Source organism: Chroicocephalus ridibundus, chromosome 6, assembly GCF_963924245.1.
Source record: "Chroicocephalus ridibundus chromosome 6, bChrRid1.1, whole genome shotgun sequence".
In the NCBI taxonomy this organism is placed as follows: domain Eukaryota; kingdom Metazoa; phylum Chordata; class Aves; order Charadriiformes; family Laridae; genus Chroicocephalus; species Chroicocephalus ridibundus.
In genome coordinates this window covers 45,376,482-45,396,395 of record NC_086289.1, presented here as the reverse complement: position 1 = coordinate 45,396,395, position 19,914 = coordinate 45,376,482, and the positions used below count along the sequence as shown (strand labels likewise).

The 19,914-nt window shown below is 48.7% G+C and overlaps 1 protein-coding gene across 3 annotated transcripts in view; it reads right to left on the bottom strand.

Annotated features, from left to right (window-relative positions):
* The window catches only part of CCDC50 (coiled-coil domain containing 50), a 44,995-nt gene extending 27,864 nt beyond the window's left edge, over nucleotides 1–17,131 (bottom strand). For all 3 annotated transcript variants that reach the window (XM_063337675.1, XM_063337676.1, XM_063337677.1), the window contains exon 1: nucleotides 16,939–17,131. In XM_063337675.1, the coding sequence (XP_063193745.1) occupies nucleotides 16,939–16,987 (49 nt within the window). In that variant the 5' untranslated portion in view covers nucleotides 16,988–17,131. The remainder of the gene's footprint in view (nucleotides 1–16,938) is intronic.
* Nucleotides 17,132–19,914: the final 2,783 nt, after the last annotated feature.

Here is a 19,914-nt window from a genome sequence, read left to right as displayed (position 1 = left end):
ATTTTACAGTTGTCTCCTGTAAGCTCCAATGATTTTTTCAAGTGCAGATGCTGGCTATGTACCTAGAACTCAGACACAGGATCAGCCACAGCATTACCAGCAGGGATAAGCACAGCTTCCTAAAAAGACACTGAAAAAAACCTGGAGACAAGCTAAATGAGAAGGGGATGAGCTCCCTCTGGCACCAGTCTGAAAGTGGCAGATTTTTGCCAATGCCTATCACTTTCGCACTTGAACTTTCAAAGGAATGCTCTACCCACACTGTAGAATAACACCAAGGTTTATTTTTAACTTGTTATGATAGGCAGCGAGGCATCAAAACACAAAAGTCACACACATATTGGGACAGGGACCCACAGGCACCATCAGGTTCAGTCTTTTGGTGGTAGATACACATCAGCTTCCCCGTGAACCAAGGACAAACTGACCTGTGCCCCCAAACTGCCGTACAGGCTACAGGGCCCCGATCCGTACACCTGCCATACACAGGGTTCCCATCTGCTTGAAGAGGAGTTTAAGACAGGGGCACTGCAAAATTAAGACTAGGGAGGTCTGTCACTTGTTTTTCCTGAATGTGACAAGCTAAGCAGCTTAACAGGACCCAAGAGGGGAATCTCTCCCCTTTGAAATGTACGACACAAAGCACAGAACTACAAGGTGCTTCAGAAGCTGCAGAGGGAGGTACAAGCCACTGCTGCTGCACTCCACAGGAGAAACCTTTAGCAGAGCACAGCAACAGCCTAGAAGAGAAAGTGAAAATAACTCCAAATCCCCCAGAACGTACCAAAACTACAAGGGGAATTTATGAAAGTTTCAGAATCAGAGAAAATAAAGCATTTCCACCACCGCAAAGGATGGAAAATACTACAAGGAAAGGAGAAGGCAGCCGCGTCTTCCCAAGCCACAGTCACACAAGCCCTCCCCCTTCTCACATTGACACACATGCTCCGACAGAGAAGCGTAAAGATCTGCACTGAGGTATCTTCACAAAATATCTAGAAGAGTTTCTAGTTGTAGTACTAAGAGGTCAGATAAAGGATAAAGCATTTGTGGTATTCAGTAGAATTTTTGGTTGACTCTTTCTGCATTGTAGAGTGTTTTACAGATGACAAAAGCTCCTAGAAGCTAGAGCAGCGCTTCAGGGAAGGAGAGTGACATGCAGCAGGGTGGAGATGAGGACAAAGATTATGGTTATACGATCCCATAGTGACTCACTTTAAGCATGTACAATTCTGGACGGTGCAATTAAAGTTTTTTCATGGCTTTTTTTCTTTTTATTGCAACTTCTTTTAAAAAAGGAAGGAGAATACAAAACACTAAGTAACACTGAAACACTTCCAATGGGTATTTGTGTATAAATAAAGAAATGCTGCCTTCAGCCACAGAACTGGGAAAACCACAGCTGAGCAGCAGGCAGCACTGCTACTCCCAGGTGACATACTCAGGGTGCCTGGTGGTCACGAACACGTGTTTTTATGGGATGGGACATGGGGATCTTGCCCAAAGAGACTTTATTTCTGTGGACTTTAATACTATTCAGCTTTGCAGCATGCTTACAACAAACATCATCTGGCCTGCTGGAAGAGCACCTCCAAGTCAAAGGTTTGACCCCTACTATCAAGTTCAGAGCTAAGCAAAGACATCTTGATACAGAGCCACAACCAGCTTACCCAAGTCTAGGGCTGTGTTTTTACCACCACATATTCAAGAAGCAGGAGTTGCTCCTGACAGTTTAAAAAAAAAAAAAAAAAAAAGAAGGGAAGGGAAGGGAAGTGTTATTTTCAAACACAATAGGTCTCTGAGCAAGTCCACTGCACAGCTGCCTGAACAGCTGTACTAGCAACACAAGGTAGGCAGCATAGGAGCAAGGATGAACAATTCAGAGCTGTGTATTTTTTTGCATAGAGGTTGCTACTGTAAGAAATGCTTATGAAACTGCATCCCAGCCTTTCCCAACTCATTTCTGAACAGGCTCATACACTGCTCTGATCCCTGTGGAATTCAAGAGCTCTGCCTTATCAGTCATGGTGCTGATGGTGCTGGCAGACCTTTGCTCCTTCCTCCCCGGAGGCACACGTGCAGAGGAGGACTTTGAGTTTTTTTCACTCCATTGTACCCACACCCAGACACGCTTCTCTGTTTGTTTGGGAAAAAACACGTTTACAGAAACACGCCTCGTGTACAGGTGAGAAAGCGGGAAGGCCGTGGTAGAATAGAACACTGCTGCTCTTCCCTTAACAGTCTTGCACCAATCCAAAAAAAGTCTCATCTCCTCTGGTAAGCTTCCTTCCTACAATAGAGCAATGATTGTTTTAACCCTTTTGGATTGATAGGCCACTAGAAACTTTCTAAAGAAAGCATGGACTCAAAATAAAAGGGCCATGTGCATATACTGTTGTGTTGTATAGATGGGCCTGCTTCTTCTAGCTGCTTCTCCAGAGATCTGTTTGAAGTAGTCCATAGATCACTAAACAAACAAGAAAAATAAGGAAAACAAAGCAAACTCCTCTGGTACTCACTTTGTATGGGCCACAGCTGAAAGATGCTGGATGACAGAGACATAAAGCAGGGACCAAGGCTCCTGTCTGGGTTGGTCTGGCACTGCAGGACAGGTCTGTGCCACTTGGAGCTCAGTGCCTGGGCCAGGAAGCACACACAGCCCAGGGTACCACAACAGGCTCATGACCCGAAGCAGCCTAGCTCAGATCCAGGGCCACCCCTAACACGCCCATGCAGTACCAGACCTGAGGCTGTGCCCAGCTCTGTGCACAGGGACAAAGCAAGTGGGGACAACACTCTGTGACAAGCCACCGAACTGCAGATGCGCATACAGGGGCTAGGTTTTAAAACAGTGATGATTATCACATCAAGATTCAGTACAGAGAGAGGGAAGCTGGATGGTTATTAACGATATGCTGGAAGCTCTGGGCTCCATGGTGCCTGTGTCTCACAGAGGAGACAGTATGGGGCAGGCTGGTGGGGCACCAGCAAACCTTGGGTTTGCTCACACATTCGGATTCATCCATGCACTGCTGAAGCAGCCACTTGGCTGCATATACACTCCCATTAAGCTGCTCTTACAAACCCGCAAACGGCCGGCTCAAGCACACAGCCTTCGCTTTGTGCTTGCTGAAGCTGCTGGCAGGGCAGACGGCACAAGACCTTTCGTCTCTGTCAGAAACTTGGCTGGGCTGACCGCCTCCAACTCATCAGAGCACATTATTCCCAAGTCCCATCAGCCTGAGAACAACATGCAAAGGAAGAGAACACCACATTACAAAAACAACAAAGCGCTGTCAACCAGCCAGGTGGCAAGAGATGGGGACACCTGCAATTCCCTAGCAAGTCTGGGTACGACGGCAAGTGCGGAGCACTCCCTCAAGACTAGACCCACTGCCCATGGCACCAAGTCAAGCATGACCGCAGCTGCAAGTGAGGCCAAGGAAACCAACCCTCCATCCTTGAAGACACGCATTCAAGAATGAGGCAACTAAGAAATAACTGGAGATGTGGACCAGCCAGGCATGGTCTGAAATGATGATTCACTGATGCTAGTCCTCACGCCCTGCCCAGTCTCAGCGTGGCACCAGCACACTCATTACTAGGTATTATGTGCACTGGGTTTGTGCTGAGAAATAGGATGGCCTCAATGACAACGCACAGACTCACAATTCCTCCTCGCCAAGAGGCTTCCTATTTAAGGGAGAAAGAAATATATTTCCTTATTTCCTACTAGTATATCCAAAAAATGAAACGTTAGATTAATGTTACATTCACTGCTATGAATTAACTTGACTTCCCATCTCCTGGACCTGGCTGCTAGCCATCAGACAGTCAAACAAGCAGCAGGGGTGCAATCACAGCAGCTACAATTGGCAAATCCAGTGAAGTGTGAAACATTAACAACAGATTTACCATAGTCTGATTAAGCCAATCCACCTTGGCACAGCAGGGAGTGGGCCTGGAATATGCACTTCTGGCACAGCTGTGAAAGAAAAATATGCCAGCCCAGGAATCCCAGCCACTAACCACAGCCAGCAGAGATGCCAGCAGAGGAGGACAAGGGCAGAAGTATCACTGGAAGCATCATCCCTTGCAGCACTGATGGGCTGCAAAATCCGTGCAGCAGCATGAAAAAGGGAGCTCGCTTGGTTGAGGGATCCTGAAGAGCCTCTCTGCAAGTTCCAAGCACAGGTCTCTACTGGTAGAAGCTCACCCCAAAAATATGCCTTTCTAAGCATCACGGCACCTGAGGCTCTTGGAAGCATGGTCACAAACCCTGCCTTTATGGCCAAGATAAGAACGTCTCTAGGTACAACAACTTGGTAAAATTTCATGAAATAACCTTTTTCTTTTTATATTCTGACATCTGCCTCACTAGCTTTCTCCAGCATTACCTCAGCTTCATAGCTCAGCATTTCTAACACCAAACTGCTTCAAAGAGAGGGAGGTAACCACAACAGAGGAGCAAAGGCAGCCTTAGATGTTTCTGGCGATACTTCGGTGTGTGACAAAGAGATAGTTAACATCCAGGGAACAAGCAGCGTGAATGTGCACTGGCTCTACAAGAGGCCAAACCCCACTGGCTTCTCAAGCAAGGCTTACAGCAAAACACACCCCACACTTCTGCCTGAAGTCTTAGACCATGTTTTGACATCCGCTGAAGGGCCCAAGGGAGCCCTTGGTTCACGTGGCCCATATGACATGCTCTGGGATATCAGCCAGTTCAATGACCCAGGGACCACACATGCGTGCTCCAAGCATTTCCTTTTGAGTCTTAAAAACTATGTCTTTCTCCCCACCCCCTCCACTCCCAACATTTTCCCATCAGCATCATGTGCTGGATAATTCACAAAATAAACTAGAAGGTGTGACTCATGCTTAGTTTAGAGCATCTGCAGTTTTTGAATCCTGAACTGAAGGACAGGAGGGAGAGGAAAGACAGAAGGGACACAGGAAAAAACAGTTTCATCAGCTAAAAATCACTTTTTAAGGCTTACAGAGCTGACAAATTAAGTGGCAAGCAGCAAGTGCAGCCTGTTACAAGCCAGCAGTCTCAGGAAGATGGTGAGTTATAAGGATCCCTACAGATTAAAAAAACAAGCCAGGACCTCATAGAGACTCTTAGCAGCAGGGACCGGCCGGGCCACTCCAAGCCAGGTAAACCCTCCAAAATCTGCAGGTTGTTTCCTTGAGACAAAGCCAACATGACCAAGCATCCACCCAGCTGGAGGTGAGAGACTACCCAGAGGGCAATTTCCAGAGGAAATGTGCAACTGGGACATTTCCTTCTCACCCCCAAAGCTGCTCTGCGAGATATGTGGCCTGACCTCGGCACCTCTCATTTCTGTCCTGCCTCTCCCATTGCACCAGGAGATTCCTGATCTCCTGCTACCACACATGGGCACCCAAGAAGGCTGGCCAGGACACACCTCAACTGCTGAAGCTGCAGTTACACAGACAGCATTCCTAGGGCTTTGTTCACCAGGCACCATGAGTGCCAAGGACATTAGAAAACTCTGTCTCCCAGGCAGAGGGCAGGGCTGGGCAGCCTGGGGAAGGGAACAATTCCTGCTTCTCAGCCACTGCACCGGAGCATCTCATGTAGCTGGCAGTTACGAGGCAGCACAAGGAGACTGATCAGCCCCATGGGGAACCAAACTGAGGGGTCTCAGCCTAATTCTTAAAAGCATAAACATGCAAAATAAAAAAGTATTGCCAAAGAACCATGGTGTTTTGTGGGTATTTTTATTGGCAGTCTTGGACTGGAAGCTAAGAAGAGCTTGGGACTGGGAAGGAGGTTATCCTCTCTGCTCTAAGCTAATGCTTTGAGGTCAAGGCCATGAGAGGTTTGTGCTCTGTTTGCACTGTTCAACAACAACAAGCTCTCACCTGCCCAACAATGCTTTAAAAAGGAAGACTATATATTTTGGAACCAAATCCTCAGAACACGAGTCTATTTTTTAACCTTCCTTGAAACAGAGATCAGCAGCATTCACGAAATGCCTTCTCTGAGGCTACTAGTTTAGGGTTCTCACTTCTGTAAGCATGCCTGCAAACTGTACTGCAGAGCAGTCCTCAAACTGAGAGAGCATCTGCTGAACACTCCAAAGCAGAAGGTGATGTTCTTGCACAGTATAAACAGGAAGCTGGAGGTACCCAGGATCACAAAAAAATAGCACCACAAGGGAGTTAAAAGGTAATCCTAGAGCATGCCCCAGCCACAAAATTTGATAAAATTTCTCATTCTGCCTTTATTACAGAAGGCTGCCATCTTTTCCATCATTGGATAATTTGCACCCTACATCACTTCATCTGCAATCTTTCTAAATAAGAGCAACTGTACTTATCCCCCAAGCTTAAAACACAACCCACAGGTCAAGAGTTAAAAACCACGTCTTTGACTTCCACAAGAAAATTTTGAATTGAAGCACTTCAAGGTTGGACATACAGACACACCTGAAAATGGCATTGAACCTTAAGGAGTACTGGCAGCCATGCTTTGAAAATTCAGCCTTTTCAGCCAGGTCCAGCTGGGTCCCCAGACATGAAGTAATCTGAGTGACAAGAACTTTCCAAAACCCCTCAGTCCTATAGCCAACATTGCTGCTACAGCTGCTGCCTCCTATTCCAGAAATTCTGTGCATTGAGGGGCTGAATGCATACAGTATTTTGCCACTCTAAAGCAGAAAGCAAATACATAAGCCACAATATGTAAGCCATTACCTGCCAGGCTCAGACTCCGTAGCTTTTTCTTGTGTGCCACAGTGTCCATCAGCCCATACAAGATTGCCCAGACCCAAAAGGTCACCAGTGCGCTCAGCCATCACACTGTAGACCCATCAGTAACATCCAGGTGGACAGGTATAAAAACCTCAAGGTAGATATATTAGTCAGGGATGGTTTGGCTAGTTTGACACCACAGCCAAGTAGTAGATCCCAGGCAGCCAAACACACACTTCACTCACAATATTTGAGACATAACTGGGTCTGTGCATGAAGGAAGTTAATCCTAATCATCAATGAGAACAAAAGTTGCTCCTGTAGTCATCCTCTCCAGCTTCAGTTGACTCAGCTAACACCACATGTGCAAAATGAACAACCAACAATAAAGACAGGGAGAAGTCTTACTGGCAGTCAACTTTCACCACTGCCTCCAAATCATGGATCACAGCAAAACAAACAACACCGCCTCCAACAGCTGTGTTTTACCCTCACTTTGCCCAAGGGCAAACCACCACACAGGTCAGTGGAGAGTGGGACAGGAGTCACCTTTACCAGGAGAGGCCAAAATCCCTGGCTCACACAGAGGTTCCCCACAAGCACTACTGTAGTTGCAAAACATGCCTTCAGGAGTGCCCCATGGATCATATGACACTGCCCTTTTCTGGAGGGTTTCTTTTTTTTGTTTCTTTTGCAGACAGGATGTCATGGCAGTTTTAGTTTTATGCCCCACACCACTCATTTAAACTAGTGTAAGGGAGGGGGAAAAGAAAAACAGTCTCCCTTCATGCACAACTCAAAACAGACACCCACTCAGAAAACCGCTCAGGCATGGAGTTTGCATCTCAAGAGATTTGCACTATATATGCTCCCTTCCCCCACACCCATCTAAACAGCGATCACCATCTTTTGCTTTGATCTGTTTATTTCAGCTTTTATTTCAGCATTTTAGGCAATTTTATACTATACAAAACTCTTGGACGGACACGCTGCATTTCCCAGATAGGCAAAACTTCTGTTCTCTGCTAAATGCAAGCCTAAATCCCTTGCTCAGTTCAGTAGTTTCTCAGCGGAGAGTTGGCAGGTCCACTTTGTGGTTCAGGGTGCCTTTCAGGAGCCATGGCATCCTGAATCTCAGATGCTTCACTAGCATTTCTATGCCCTCAGTTTCAGGCTGTGGTGAATAAGCTCACACAGCAGCTCCAGAGAGGCAGGCAGGCAGGCAGCCGGGAGCGGAGATAATTCAAAGTGTCAGCTTTCCCAGGCTTCTCCTCCAGCTTAATCCTAAAAGATAATGTAGCAAAATACAAGCGAGACAGGATTCAGAAAGGGAGCTCTCAGTGCCTCTCTGGTGCAAGTTCATGCAGTGACTGTTTGGTGACCGTTTACGCAAGGCTGACTGAGGACGCCTACGCAGAAGGTGCCAAGTGCCAAAAAAAGGTTCTAGTTCCTCTCAAAACCCCACAGTGTGGTTTTACACCACAAGGACCCACAGTCATATGGAGGAAAAAGGATCTCTGGAGAGAACAAGTAGCAGAAAGACTTCCTCAGAGATGCCACTTTCTTCTCACCCTTCAGGTAACTAGAGCCAAGCCTGAAACTGCTCTGGGGCTTGTAGCTAAACCAGAGCTGCGGCTGGGAGGAGGGACCACAGCATCAGTGCACAGGAGAACAAGCCAGGTTCTATTCATCCAGATCAGACACCACGAGAAGCAAAGCTCCAGCAGGGTGGGCCTCAGGGCAGCCTCCCAGGCTTGCTGGAAACCTGGCCAGCTGCTGCGTTCAAAGCTGTAGGTGTCTGAACTGATCCTGCAGTCAGCTCTGATTCTTGCACAGATTCCTATCAGCTTCCTTTTTCCTAGAAAGGCGGCTGCTAGGCTGCGAGGACTCCTGTCTGCCACCCGTTCAGCTGCTGCCAGCACTGTAAATCTGCTCCGTGAGAAAAACCTTCCTCTACCAAACCAACCAAGGATGCTCTGCTTTGTTTCAAATCCCCTTTTCTTTGCTCCGCCAGCTCCTTGGGGGTACTCTCTCCTCTCCCCTCCTTGCTTCCCACATTTAAGTTCTCCAGGTTTATTAGGCAGCTCTGGAGAACACAAAGTACCAAAGCTGGCCCCAGATCAGTCAAACCTTCACATCCATCTAATAACAGTCACCAGTCAGTAGACTTACAGCTATACACGTCGCCCTTCCTGTCACAGCCTTGTGTTGGCATACTGCCCTTAGAACAACTACAGATTTAAAACAGTGGCATAAGAGAGTACGAATAAGTCTATGGTCTCTGGGACCAGACGGGCAGGGAGGCAGAACTCCCAGCATCAACCTGGAGCAAACCGCTTTGTGGCAGCTGTGCCCACAGCTCACATGCGTTGGCAAGCACGAGGAAGAAGCAGGCTGGCAGCCTTTTAAATGCCTCCTCACTGAAAGCACAAAATGAGCTGCAAGTCAGTCAGAAGTAAAATTTTTGCTTTGGGGGCTAAATCACCCTTAGGTGTTATTGTATACTTATAGCTTTAAACAAAGTAAAAGAAGAGACAACAGAAATCAGGACCTAACAAGTTCACCTGTTCGGTGATGCTCATGCTCTGGGCAATGCCAACAGCCTGGAGTACCACGTAACTAAGCACGGCAATCGGAGCTGGAGGCAAACCTGCCTTTTCCGCCTTGTAGCATCAGGGATGTGAGGAACGCAGGCAGGGCTATGCAGCCCTAGCCAAGGAACCAGTCTCTCCAGCACTGCAAACAAGCTCAGGAGAGCCCAGCCTCTTCCCAACACCAACTTCCTTTAGAAACCTGGCGCCGACTGACGCGCCTGCAGGAGAGCACAGCCCTGTGAACAGCAGTGCTCTCTGCGTGCCACCAAAACAGCCAACACCCTGGCAGCTTGGAGAATTCCCAGGCCCTTCCCTGCTGCCCTCCATCGCCTCACCCCAGCTGTACTACCAAACGAGCCAGGAGGTGTTGGTGAATTTAAGACATAAATCCTCCCTGTCCCACCAGCCAGCAACCCAATAATAAAACTAACTTCAGAATAGAGGGAGGAAAAAAAAAAATTTCTCCTCACAAGTAAGGTTTGCCATATCCATAACAGACATATACAATAAGCTCAGATGCTTTTGCAGTGCAGAGCTGTTCTGATGAGTGGACAGGGCAGAAGTTTTCCATCCACACCAGGGAAGGCTGCCCTGAGCCAGGCCAACGCCTTCCCAGCCCACCTGCCCGGTCAGTGGTGACAGTTCCTCTGTGAGGAACATCCCCTGCCAGGGCATGCTCCAGTCTTTTGGTCTGTCTGGTTGTAAAGGGACAAAACTATATGCACTGTATCATTTGGAGAGGTTTCTGCAGAAAGAAAAAATACACCTCTCACTGCCAGGAAATATTCCTGTTTTCATAAACTTCCTTCCCCCCTTTTGTCCCATTACTTCTTGGTCAGCCCTGTCGGTGTCCTTAAGGTATGCCTGTCTCTCAGTGCCTTCAAATATTTGCTCATTTATGTCCTCTTCCCCTTTGTCATCACTTAATGAACACCACGTATTGAGCCCACATAGCATTTCCTCTAAAGCCAATTCCTCCAGCCACACAGTCCTGGTTCAGCAGGGCTGGGAAGAGAGCAAATCATACCCACATGCACACAGGAACTCAAAGTTTTACTGCACGCAGCTTTTTACACCTCCTTTGAAAAGAGAAGTGAAGAAGAGTGACTCAACTGCAAACCCACTTCAACTTTCTGTCCTGAACAGCACTCACCACAGGCAGAGCTGTGAAGAGCGCACGGACCAAGCCGCTACCAGCCCCAGTCAAAAAGATCTCACTATTTTTATTTGGCTGACCGAGCATCATAGCGGTAGCACCGTGGGCTGGCGTGCAATTAAAATAATCATCAGTTGAGCTTCCGGAGCCTGACACAAAATCCTTGGGCAGGGGCAGAAAGGCTGTGCCGAGCTTCTGAGCAGGCTTTCATCCACACCTTTCTTCCCAGGGAAAGTAACACTCCTGGCAAGCCTAATTTACAAGGCACCCAGGGTTACAGCGTAGATTTTATGAGCACCCAGGCATAACTGGTCTCCTCTGTTCAGTGCAAAGTTCAGGACAGCCCTGCCTTGCAACTGTTATACATATAGTGTGATGGTGCACTCTCCTTTTTCAACTTCTCAATCATTTATCAGAGCCAGAATCATACCGTAAGGGTACATGAAGAAACAGAGCAGATGAAAGCCTAGTTTAATCATGGTTTCCTTCATGTGTCATTTCAGTTGTCCTTGATTATGGATCTGTGTGGGACCTCTCTTTCCAGTCCTGATAAAGTCTCTCCCAGCTGCCATACAGTGCCAAGGCCATATAGCACTCATTCAACGAGCTGTGTGGTATCTTCAGGTACTGAGAAAGAACACAGTGGGAAAGCTCTAATTTCTATTTTTAAAAAGGAAATACAAATGAAGTGTCAATGGACTTCCACAAGGTCCCATCCTGTGTCCTATGGAGAAGCCAGCACTGTAAGGTGAACATGGAGTATTCCCAACACACAGCAGCCTCTGGGGAGATGGCAGCCCTGCTTTCCCAGTGGAAATGCTCAGCAAACACCCTTTGCTTCCTGCAGTGCAAGCCACCAGCAGCAAAGTGGCAAATATCTTTATCATCTTTTTGGAGAAAGACAAACAAGACAAACCAGCAGTGAGTGCCACACTAGAAACTGGACCTAAGCTTCTCGAGTTTTAAGGCAGTTTTACCCACAGATCGGCCCCCTTCCTCAGTCCTTCAGCCTTCAAACCAGCACTATGCAGAGGAGCAGCAGCAAGTGAGGGGGAAGCCAGCCAGCTGGGGACACTCTGGGAAGTGGACAAGGAAGCAGGGAGGGAACATGTCACTTCATCTATAAATCACCACACTCATGTGAACTGGATGTCTCTGAGCAAGAAAAAGAAAGCTTTTTCCAGCAAAACAGAGAAGCTTCACACAGCCCCCAGGGATGTCCCATTGCTTCTCCAAGTGGGGTTTTTCCTGTGCCCAGAGAGAGCACAACTGGCCTCTCCTGCTCCTTGCAGCAGCCATCTCCAACTCCTGCCTGGCACACACACACCCTCTGACAGTGCTCATGGCCACAGGAAATTGAAGAGTAAACAGGGGCCCATGGTCACAGCAAACACAATGCTGTCTGCAACACAGCCTTTGGCTGGGATCATTACTTGGAGAGGAGCAATGGGTGATAGCCAGCCAGAGTCCTAGTATGACAAACGGAGGAAGCCACCAACTCCCCCCCCACCCCCACCCCCCCGGAATCAAGGCAAAACAGACTGTCCCCCCTCTTATCCCAGCCCAAAAATTTGTCAGTAACTAAGGAAACATCTCTGTAGAAGGCATCAACATGAGTCTGGAAGCTCCTCTCTGCCAAAGACTGCTTTTTGAGAAATCTTTTTGCCTCAGTACAACCTCCACGGCAGCTCGCAGAGGACAGTGCTAAGGATTTAAGGGTTGGGAGGAGGCAGACCTGCTTGCTCAGTTGCGTTTTGGAGCCAAGAGCATGAAATATGCTAATCCTGCCCATCTCCTCTGCCAAGCACTGCAGACCCGGAACAACTGAATGCATAATAAAACTTTCACCCAGCTTTAACCAGAAGTGAAATGAGTACGACAGCCTCAGCTACTGAATTCATGCATGCTGGAAAAACAGACCTCCTATTACTCAGAAGAGCTGGACATGAACCAGTGACCTAGAAAGAAAAGCCTGCATCTATGTCCCACCACCCTCCAGCTCCTCACTGCCCCCAAGCCATCCAGCTTGCCTGAATTTTTCAGAGCCCTTCTCCGAGGAAGTCACAAAGCAGAAAACCGTGACAATGCACATCACGCTGCAAGGAAAAAATCTCAGTTGGAGCCAAAGGGCATGGTGCAGGTGGCTTCACAGTGACCTGGCTGACCCCCAGCTGCTCTCAACATTGTTGCCCTGATTATATTAATCCAGTTAAAGGCCAACCCTTCCTTCACATGAGTACAGCTGACATCTCATCCCTCAACACCAGTCCCTGAAAAATTCCAAAGCAAACCTCCTCAACAGACATCATGCCAGCCATCAACACTTTCTGAACCCCCTTCCACCTTTGACAGACAGCAAGTTCCTCTCCTCCACCATCGTGTTGCTGAGCACACACAGGCACCAAAAGCCCTGAAATAAGCAGGTAACATCAATCAGTCTGTTCTAGGAGACCCTGAGACACTGCAGCTCAGAGCTGACCCCCTTCCCCTGTCCCCTGGGGAGTCAGCAGCCAGGAGGTTTTTATTGCAGGAGTCTCAGCAAAGGTCACATTAAGCTGCAGAGGTCAGAGGGAAGGTGCTGTGGTTGGGAGGAAGACCGGTGCTTACAGCAAACTTTTATTCAATTTATGGCAAAAGAGAGTCAGCCAGGCTGCCTGCCCCAGAGAACGCCTTGCCAAGACAGAAAATGAAGATTCAAGCCCTTCCTGTTTCCCCAAGGCCACAGTCAGAGGTTATCTTTTACTGCCACAATTGGGAAAGTAGCCTCTCTGGCAGCAGACTACAACTAGCAGCATTTGAATGTACAGATCAGGAGCTTCAGAAAGTCAAATCAGATGCTTAATGAAGAGTGGAAACCATAGTGCGAGCATTGTTGCTGTGCCTCTCCAAGTACAAGTGGCACAATCAGCCTTTGTCAAGACTAGAGCTCAAGAGACAGCAGCGTGGCAGGGTTGGCTCCAATGATTGGCACAGACATACTGCCCTTATGCATCTTTATAGTACTACTAAAAATAAGATTAAACAAAAACACTTAAGCCACTGCAATTTTCCACAGTTCCAAAGAGCAGTACACTGCTGCAGCAGAGCACAGGGTCCCTCTTCCTCCCAACACCTCCCTTTTTTCTCCTCACAGAGGATTCAAACAGACACAAAGATCAGGATTCCCTGGTGAGGAAGCCCATACCTGGGTTCTACCTGCCACCACTAACAACTGACGGCTCTCAGGGTCTACACTGGATGAGGGACTGAGCCTCAGTCTTAGAAGAGAGGCATCCCCTTCACAAAGCCATTGCCACAGACCTCACCCCTTTGGCAAAGGCAGCAACAGCAGAGGGACCACAAGTACGTCCTCCAGAGAGGGGCAAGGTCTGCGCAGCTCTAAAATACCTCCCCAGGAACGTGCCCCGTGCAGCTCCCAGGCAGGGATGCTCCCAGGTCCAAGAGGCAATACCCAGAGCTTGGACATGGCAGGGGGAGCTGCACCGAAGAGCTCATTTAAAACTGGCAGCCAGGGAGAGGGTGTAGCCCTTCCCAATTTTAGCTGATAAAAAAAAAAAAAGCATCAGATCACAAGAGATGAGAAACAAATGGTTAGAAATCAAGCAGAGCCCTTTTATTTGCTTTTAAGTAATAATTAAAATAATATTTCCAGGATGCTTTTGTTCCCAAAAGGCTCACAAATGAGACCTCAAGTAAGAGAGATCTACACACACAGAGCCGAGCAATCCCCTGGGGCAGGTCAAAAGAGCACACAGCAAAAGCTGCTTTGTGAAAAGAGAAAATGTCACAGACACTTGAGAGGAGAATAGAAACACAGGGAGAGAAACTCAGCCCAGAGATTGCAACTAACACCAAAACCTTCAGTAAATAACTTACAAGAGCTTTACTGACCACAGTGGTCAGAACATCCACTTTACTGCCCATGGAAAAATGGCTCTGTAACACCAGGCTGCAGCACCAAGGTCTAGTTTATACTAGAAAGAGAGTGTTTTGAGGGTGTATTTTACACCAGTAAACCCCTGCCTACAAAATAAACTGTACCAGCTGAAGCAGTTTTCACCAGCAAAATGCCACCTGTATCAGGCCTCCAGCTAATATAAATGTTTTTAAAGATAAAAAAAGAAAGTAAACACAAGAAGCAAGACTTCCTGCAGCACCAAGCTACAGTTACCAGATTTTTTTTCTGCCACCATTGCACAGAAGTGACCTCGCTTGTAGAAGAGTTTCCGAGACCCCACCAGAAGAGGAGGATGACACTGCAAGGGAGAACCTGGACTCAGCACCTCTTCTCCCAGTGGACAGCTGGTAAAGAACAAAGTAGCCAAACCAAAACAATGTTTTTCATTGTTAATGAATGACTAAACTGACCTTTACCCCGAAATGAAGAAAGGGATTGTTTTTCCAGAAGGATCAACAGTGATTTCTGTATCAGAACAATAAATATTTCCCTAGGTATGGAAGGCAACGCATTTCTTTCCTTGGTTGGCATTAACGCCAAGCATGAAAAGATCTAATCCAAAGCATAGCTCAGTTTCAACACTTAGCACAATAAAAACAAATGATGTCACTAAACTAAAAGCGTGAAACATGCCAGAGGCTTTGCAGAACATGGCTCAGGCCTCACGTACTTTGCACGTTGGAGCTGCCCTGGGACGTTGCTTTAATCCAATCGCTATCAGGTAACAACAGAGCATCGTACCAGGACACTCTTGAAACTTAATCCACAGTAACTGTAGGTGCAAATTTACCAAGGACTGGTTGAGCTTCATTAGAACCCCATAAACATACTTTCATTCACGATGTAAGTGACCTTAGTCCAGTTAGTTCACTTCAAAAACAAATCAAACTAAATCAAATCAAGGCTACTTAAATTCTGAGTAAGAGCATCTACACAGGGATTTAATTCACTTTAATCAACCCACTGGAAAGGTTAATTGGATTAATTTTCTTAAGTAACCATGTCTGGACAGACTCTAAGGATGAGATCTTGGCCACACTAAAATGACCAATAACAATTTTGCTAATGACTTAATGGGACCAACATTAACCCCTAAAACTTCAGCCCACGGGTATTACTTTTCTTCCAGTAGCAGTAAGAAGTGAAACACAAAAGGATGACAAGACGTTCAAAGGAACCTCCAGCTCCCTGTGTGGACTCTTCTACTCTTGCCTAGCTGAATCATCAAATTCACGCTTGCTGTTTTGCAAGAATTGAAATTTAAAAAAAGAAAAATAAATGGCCAGTAGCAAGGAAAACAAGTTTCAGGAATTTTGGTTGCATTTAGACAGGCATGCAGTATTCTCATTACTACGGCATAAATCTGAAACAATTTGATTTTGACAGAGCTTCTACAGATGTATATCAGTGTCAGAAAGAAGAGACTCTACCTCGTACAAAGCTTTTCAAGCTCAAAGCAGCTCTAGGGCACCTTTAATTAAGCTTAAAGGCACAGACGTTAAGCAGATCCTCTCTGCTAGGAGGGAAGCCGAGGCCAACCTGGCCCAACTGAAGGTGACTCCGTGTACTGAGCACAGGCTAAACCCGTGGCCAGCGGCAGCTGCTGCAGTTGGACACCCAGAAAGTGAGCAGGGACGTTTCCCCTGCACTTTTGGGGCGCACAGAGATTTTGCAGAAAGCGAGCAGGGCACCCTTCCCCTGAGTTCTTGGGGTGCCCAAGGATTCTGCAGAGCGGAGAAGGCTGCTTGGTGCTCCAAAGCTCAGCGCAGGGCAAAGCCCTCACACAAAAAAAACCCAAACAAACAAACAAACAACCCGTAGGCTGAAGTATTTTTTAACCGGGCCAGTCCCCTCAAATCACCACATTTGTGGATATTCACAGTTCCGCTCCCATTGTCCCAGTGCCCCGAGCGGAGCCTCTGAACCCAGCCGAGCCGCACCTCCGTGTCAGTAGCCCGAAGGCTCCCCGGGCTATTTCACAGCAGGGCTCATCTGCCGTGGGAGCCCTCCCCGGCCCCCCCAGCCGGGAGAGGAGTAGGGGCGGGTGGGGGGGAGCCGAGCAGAAGCGCCAGGAGCGGCCCCGGCGCAGACAAAGGGCTGTCCCCCTCCCCCAGCGCCTCTCCTCGCCTTCTCCCGGGGAAAACCGGCGCTTCCCCGCCGCCCCCCGCCTCCGAGGAGCCGAGCCCTCGGCCGAGCTCGGAGGGGCGGCCGCGGCTGGCGGCCAAGCTAAGGCTGCTGCTCCCTCTTCGGCCTGTCCTCCCCTCCCCTGCCCTCCTTCCAACCCGCACAGCCGGGGACAACGCAGGGGGAAGCGGGGAGGGCTCCGGCACATCCCGGCGCTGCAATTTTTCGTTTAAAAGAAGAGTTTCTCCCCTTCCTTCCCCCAATTCCCACCACCACCACCACCACAACCCCGAATCGCCCCGTCCCGTCCAGCTCTCCACGCCCGGGGCCGGGCTTCGCGCCCCCCCGCCCCACGCCGCCCTCCCCGTGGGGGTGACGGCTACCTTCTTTGACTCCGGGCAGCTTGGAATGGTCGATGCCGATGCCGGCCATGGCGGGGTGGGCCCGGGCGGGGGGTCAACCGTCGCCCCCCGCTGCCGCCTCAGCTGAGGGCAGAGCCGCGGCGGCACCGCCGCCCGCGCCACAAAGTTGCCAGCGGATGGAGCCGGCGCGCGCCCGGCCGTACGGCGCGGGAGAGGGGACAGAAAGCGACGGGGCGGGGCGGCCGCTCACCGCCCCTCCGCACCCCCCGCAGGTGGGCGGGGGGGTCCCGGCGTGTTTTACCCTCCCTCTCCCCTTCTTCAGTGTTGTTCAGAGAGGCGGGCAGCCCCCGGGCGTGTTTCTTTATAGTTAATTTTACTTTTTTTTGTTTGTTGTTTGTTTTTTGTGGGTTGTTTGTTTGTTTGGTTTTTTTTTTTTGGGGGGGGGGGGGCCTAGAGATCCCCTACTGCCGCCCGAGCGGCTTTTCAAAGCGCCCGGACAGCTCGGCTCCCCGGAGCCGGATCCCGGTGCCTCTGCTCCTAACCCCCCTCCCATCCCAGTGCCTCCGTGTGTCCCTGAGCCTCGAAGGAGACAACTGCCACGGCCACTGCACGGTGCACCTTGCCCTTCACGGGGGGGGGGGGGGGGGGGGACTAAGGCGGGGTGTGATGAGTTTGTCTGTTGGGATGGGCACATGTCGAGCAAGGCAGTGTCATCAAGAGATTTCTGGCCAAGGAGCACCTTGCGAGGCCTTTGAACCCCAGCAGCACTCTGCCACATATGGTCAGCAGAGACAGGGAGGACTTAACAGCTGTGGTCCACCTTTGTTTTCCAGCAGAAAAGAAACAGCGTGAGATGATGACCTCTGGGCAAAGAGGAGGAGATAAGAGGAAGAGGATTTGGGGTTTAGGGATGTCTGAGCTTCTCTGGACTGCGCTCAGCGCAGCCAGTCACTCATGATGACTGTTTAGTGTTTTGATCACAAATAAACATCTATCTCAGGACTATGCAAGCAGCGGATGAAGTCACTATTAGCACACTTGAAATGAGTGGCCTCCAGCTTCTATTCTAATGTCCCATGGCCCCTGTGGCACTGGTGGGTACAGGGAAGCAGGGGTGAAAGGGGGGCTGAGCCCATCTCCTTCTCCCCCTCTCTCACAGGCTCCAGGGAGCTCTGTGCCCTGGGCAACTGGGACCGGACACTATGGGATGTCAGATAAAATGGCAAAGGGAATTATATCTCAATATTCCTAAAAAGTAAAAACATTAAAGAAACTGAGTGTGAAAAGGAAGTGATTTCCAGAGGGTTAGCCATGTGCTATTCCAGAATTTTCCAGTCCTGTTTTCTAAAACTGAGGAGCTGCCTGTCCTTAATCCTGCCCCTTTCAAATGATGCTTCATCATCCCTGCTGAGGTATGCATACACTTTGTCTTTAATCTGTACATAACCATAACTGCCTTTACCTTTCCTTGAACCACTCACCCATTTCCAGGAAAAAAAAAAAAAAGTCCCTGAATTGTCTATATTTACAATCCCTTCTCACTTACACGCATCTAACACACTTCTCCTGTGTGCTAACACCTGCTGAGCCTTCTGCCTAGAAGGCTGTTGTACCCTGTTACTGAGGTGAGTAGTACACAGGATGACCCCAGCTGCACAGGTACTCCATCGGATCATACAGATGGGGATTAGTCATGGGGTTTTGTCCCTCCAAGGGGCAGCTCACAGAGATTATCTCCTCTCACAGCCCCAGATCTGCCCAGCTCTTCCCTCTAATCCCCCTGCCATTCACTCCAGCAATACAACTGGACCGCTCTCAAATAATCCTGGTGGTTACGGCCAGCTCCATGCTAAGGAAGGGTCTAAAAGTCCATTTCTAGTTTCTCCTAAATTTGGGTTTTCCTGAAGTCAGTATATCCCTCTGGACATCCTTCACCCTCCACTAATCAAGCTTTTTTGGTTGCTGCACTTATTATGGGTCAAAAGTGAGGACAGAAGATGCCAAGCAATCAGGAAGATACAGGAGAAGTGGCACAGAACATACTGATCTGACACAGGGCACCGCTTCCCAAAATTGGAATATGGTTTTCTGCTGCCATTCTCCAAGTATAAGGTATTCAATACAAAGCAGAAACTGAAAGCCTGAAGTATTCACATTTACACAGTAGCTTTAATGCAACGGAGCCAACTAGGTCATAAAGGGTCAGGAGCCCTACATTTAGGAGCACAACTTTTAAGCTGCCCATCGCAGTGATTGTGCATATTACTCCATGCACACAGCTCTCTGCTCTGGTCTTCAGTAATGAATTTGAACCATATTAAGCTGTCTGGCTAGGGCCAAAACCAGCAACATAAATTAGTCATAATCTGCACTGCACTCGGGAGATACCATGTTGTACTGATGTGATTCTGGCTGCTGTTGAGAGAGCTGTGTGCCTCGCTATGTGTAGCTTCACTAAAGCAAGATCTGGTACCTGATGCTCAGAGTCACAGCAGACTAGTTCCTGGGTTCAAGTTTCTACTACCCAAATTAGGTGGCTTCTTGTGGCTCCCTTAATCATGTGAATATATTTGTTCTTGCAAGGGCCACAAAGATGATCAGAAGCACCTCTGCTATGAGGACAGGCTGAGAGAGTTGGGGTTGTTCAGCCTGGAGAAGAGAAGGCTCCAGGGAGACTTTATAGCCCCTTCCAGTACCTAAAGGGGGCCTACAAGAAGGATGGGGAGGGACTCTTTATCAGGGAGTGGAGCAATAGGATGAGGGGGAATGGTTTCGAACTGAAAGAGGGAAGATTTAGATTAGATATTAGGAAGAAATTCCTTACTGTGTGGGTGGTGAGGCACTGGAACAGGTTGCCCAGGGAAGCTGTGACTGCCCCATTCCTGGAAGTGTTCAAGGCCAGGCTGGATGGGGCTTTGAGCAGCCTGGTCTAGAGGGAGGTGTCCCTGCCCATGGCAGGGGGTTGGAACTAGATAATCTTTAAGGTCTCTTCCAACC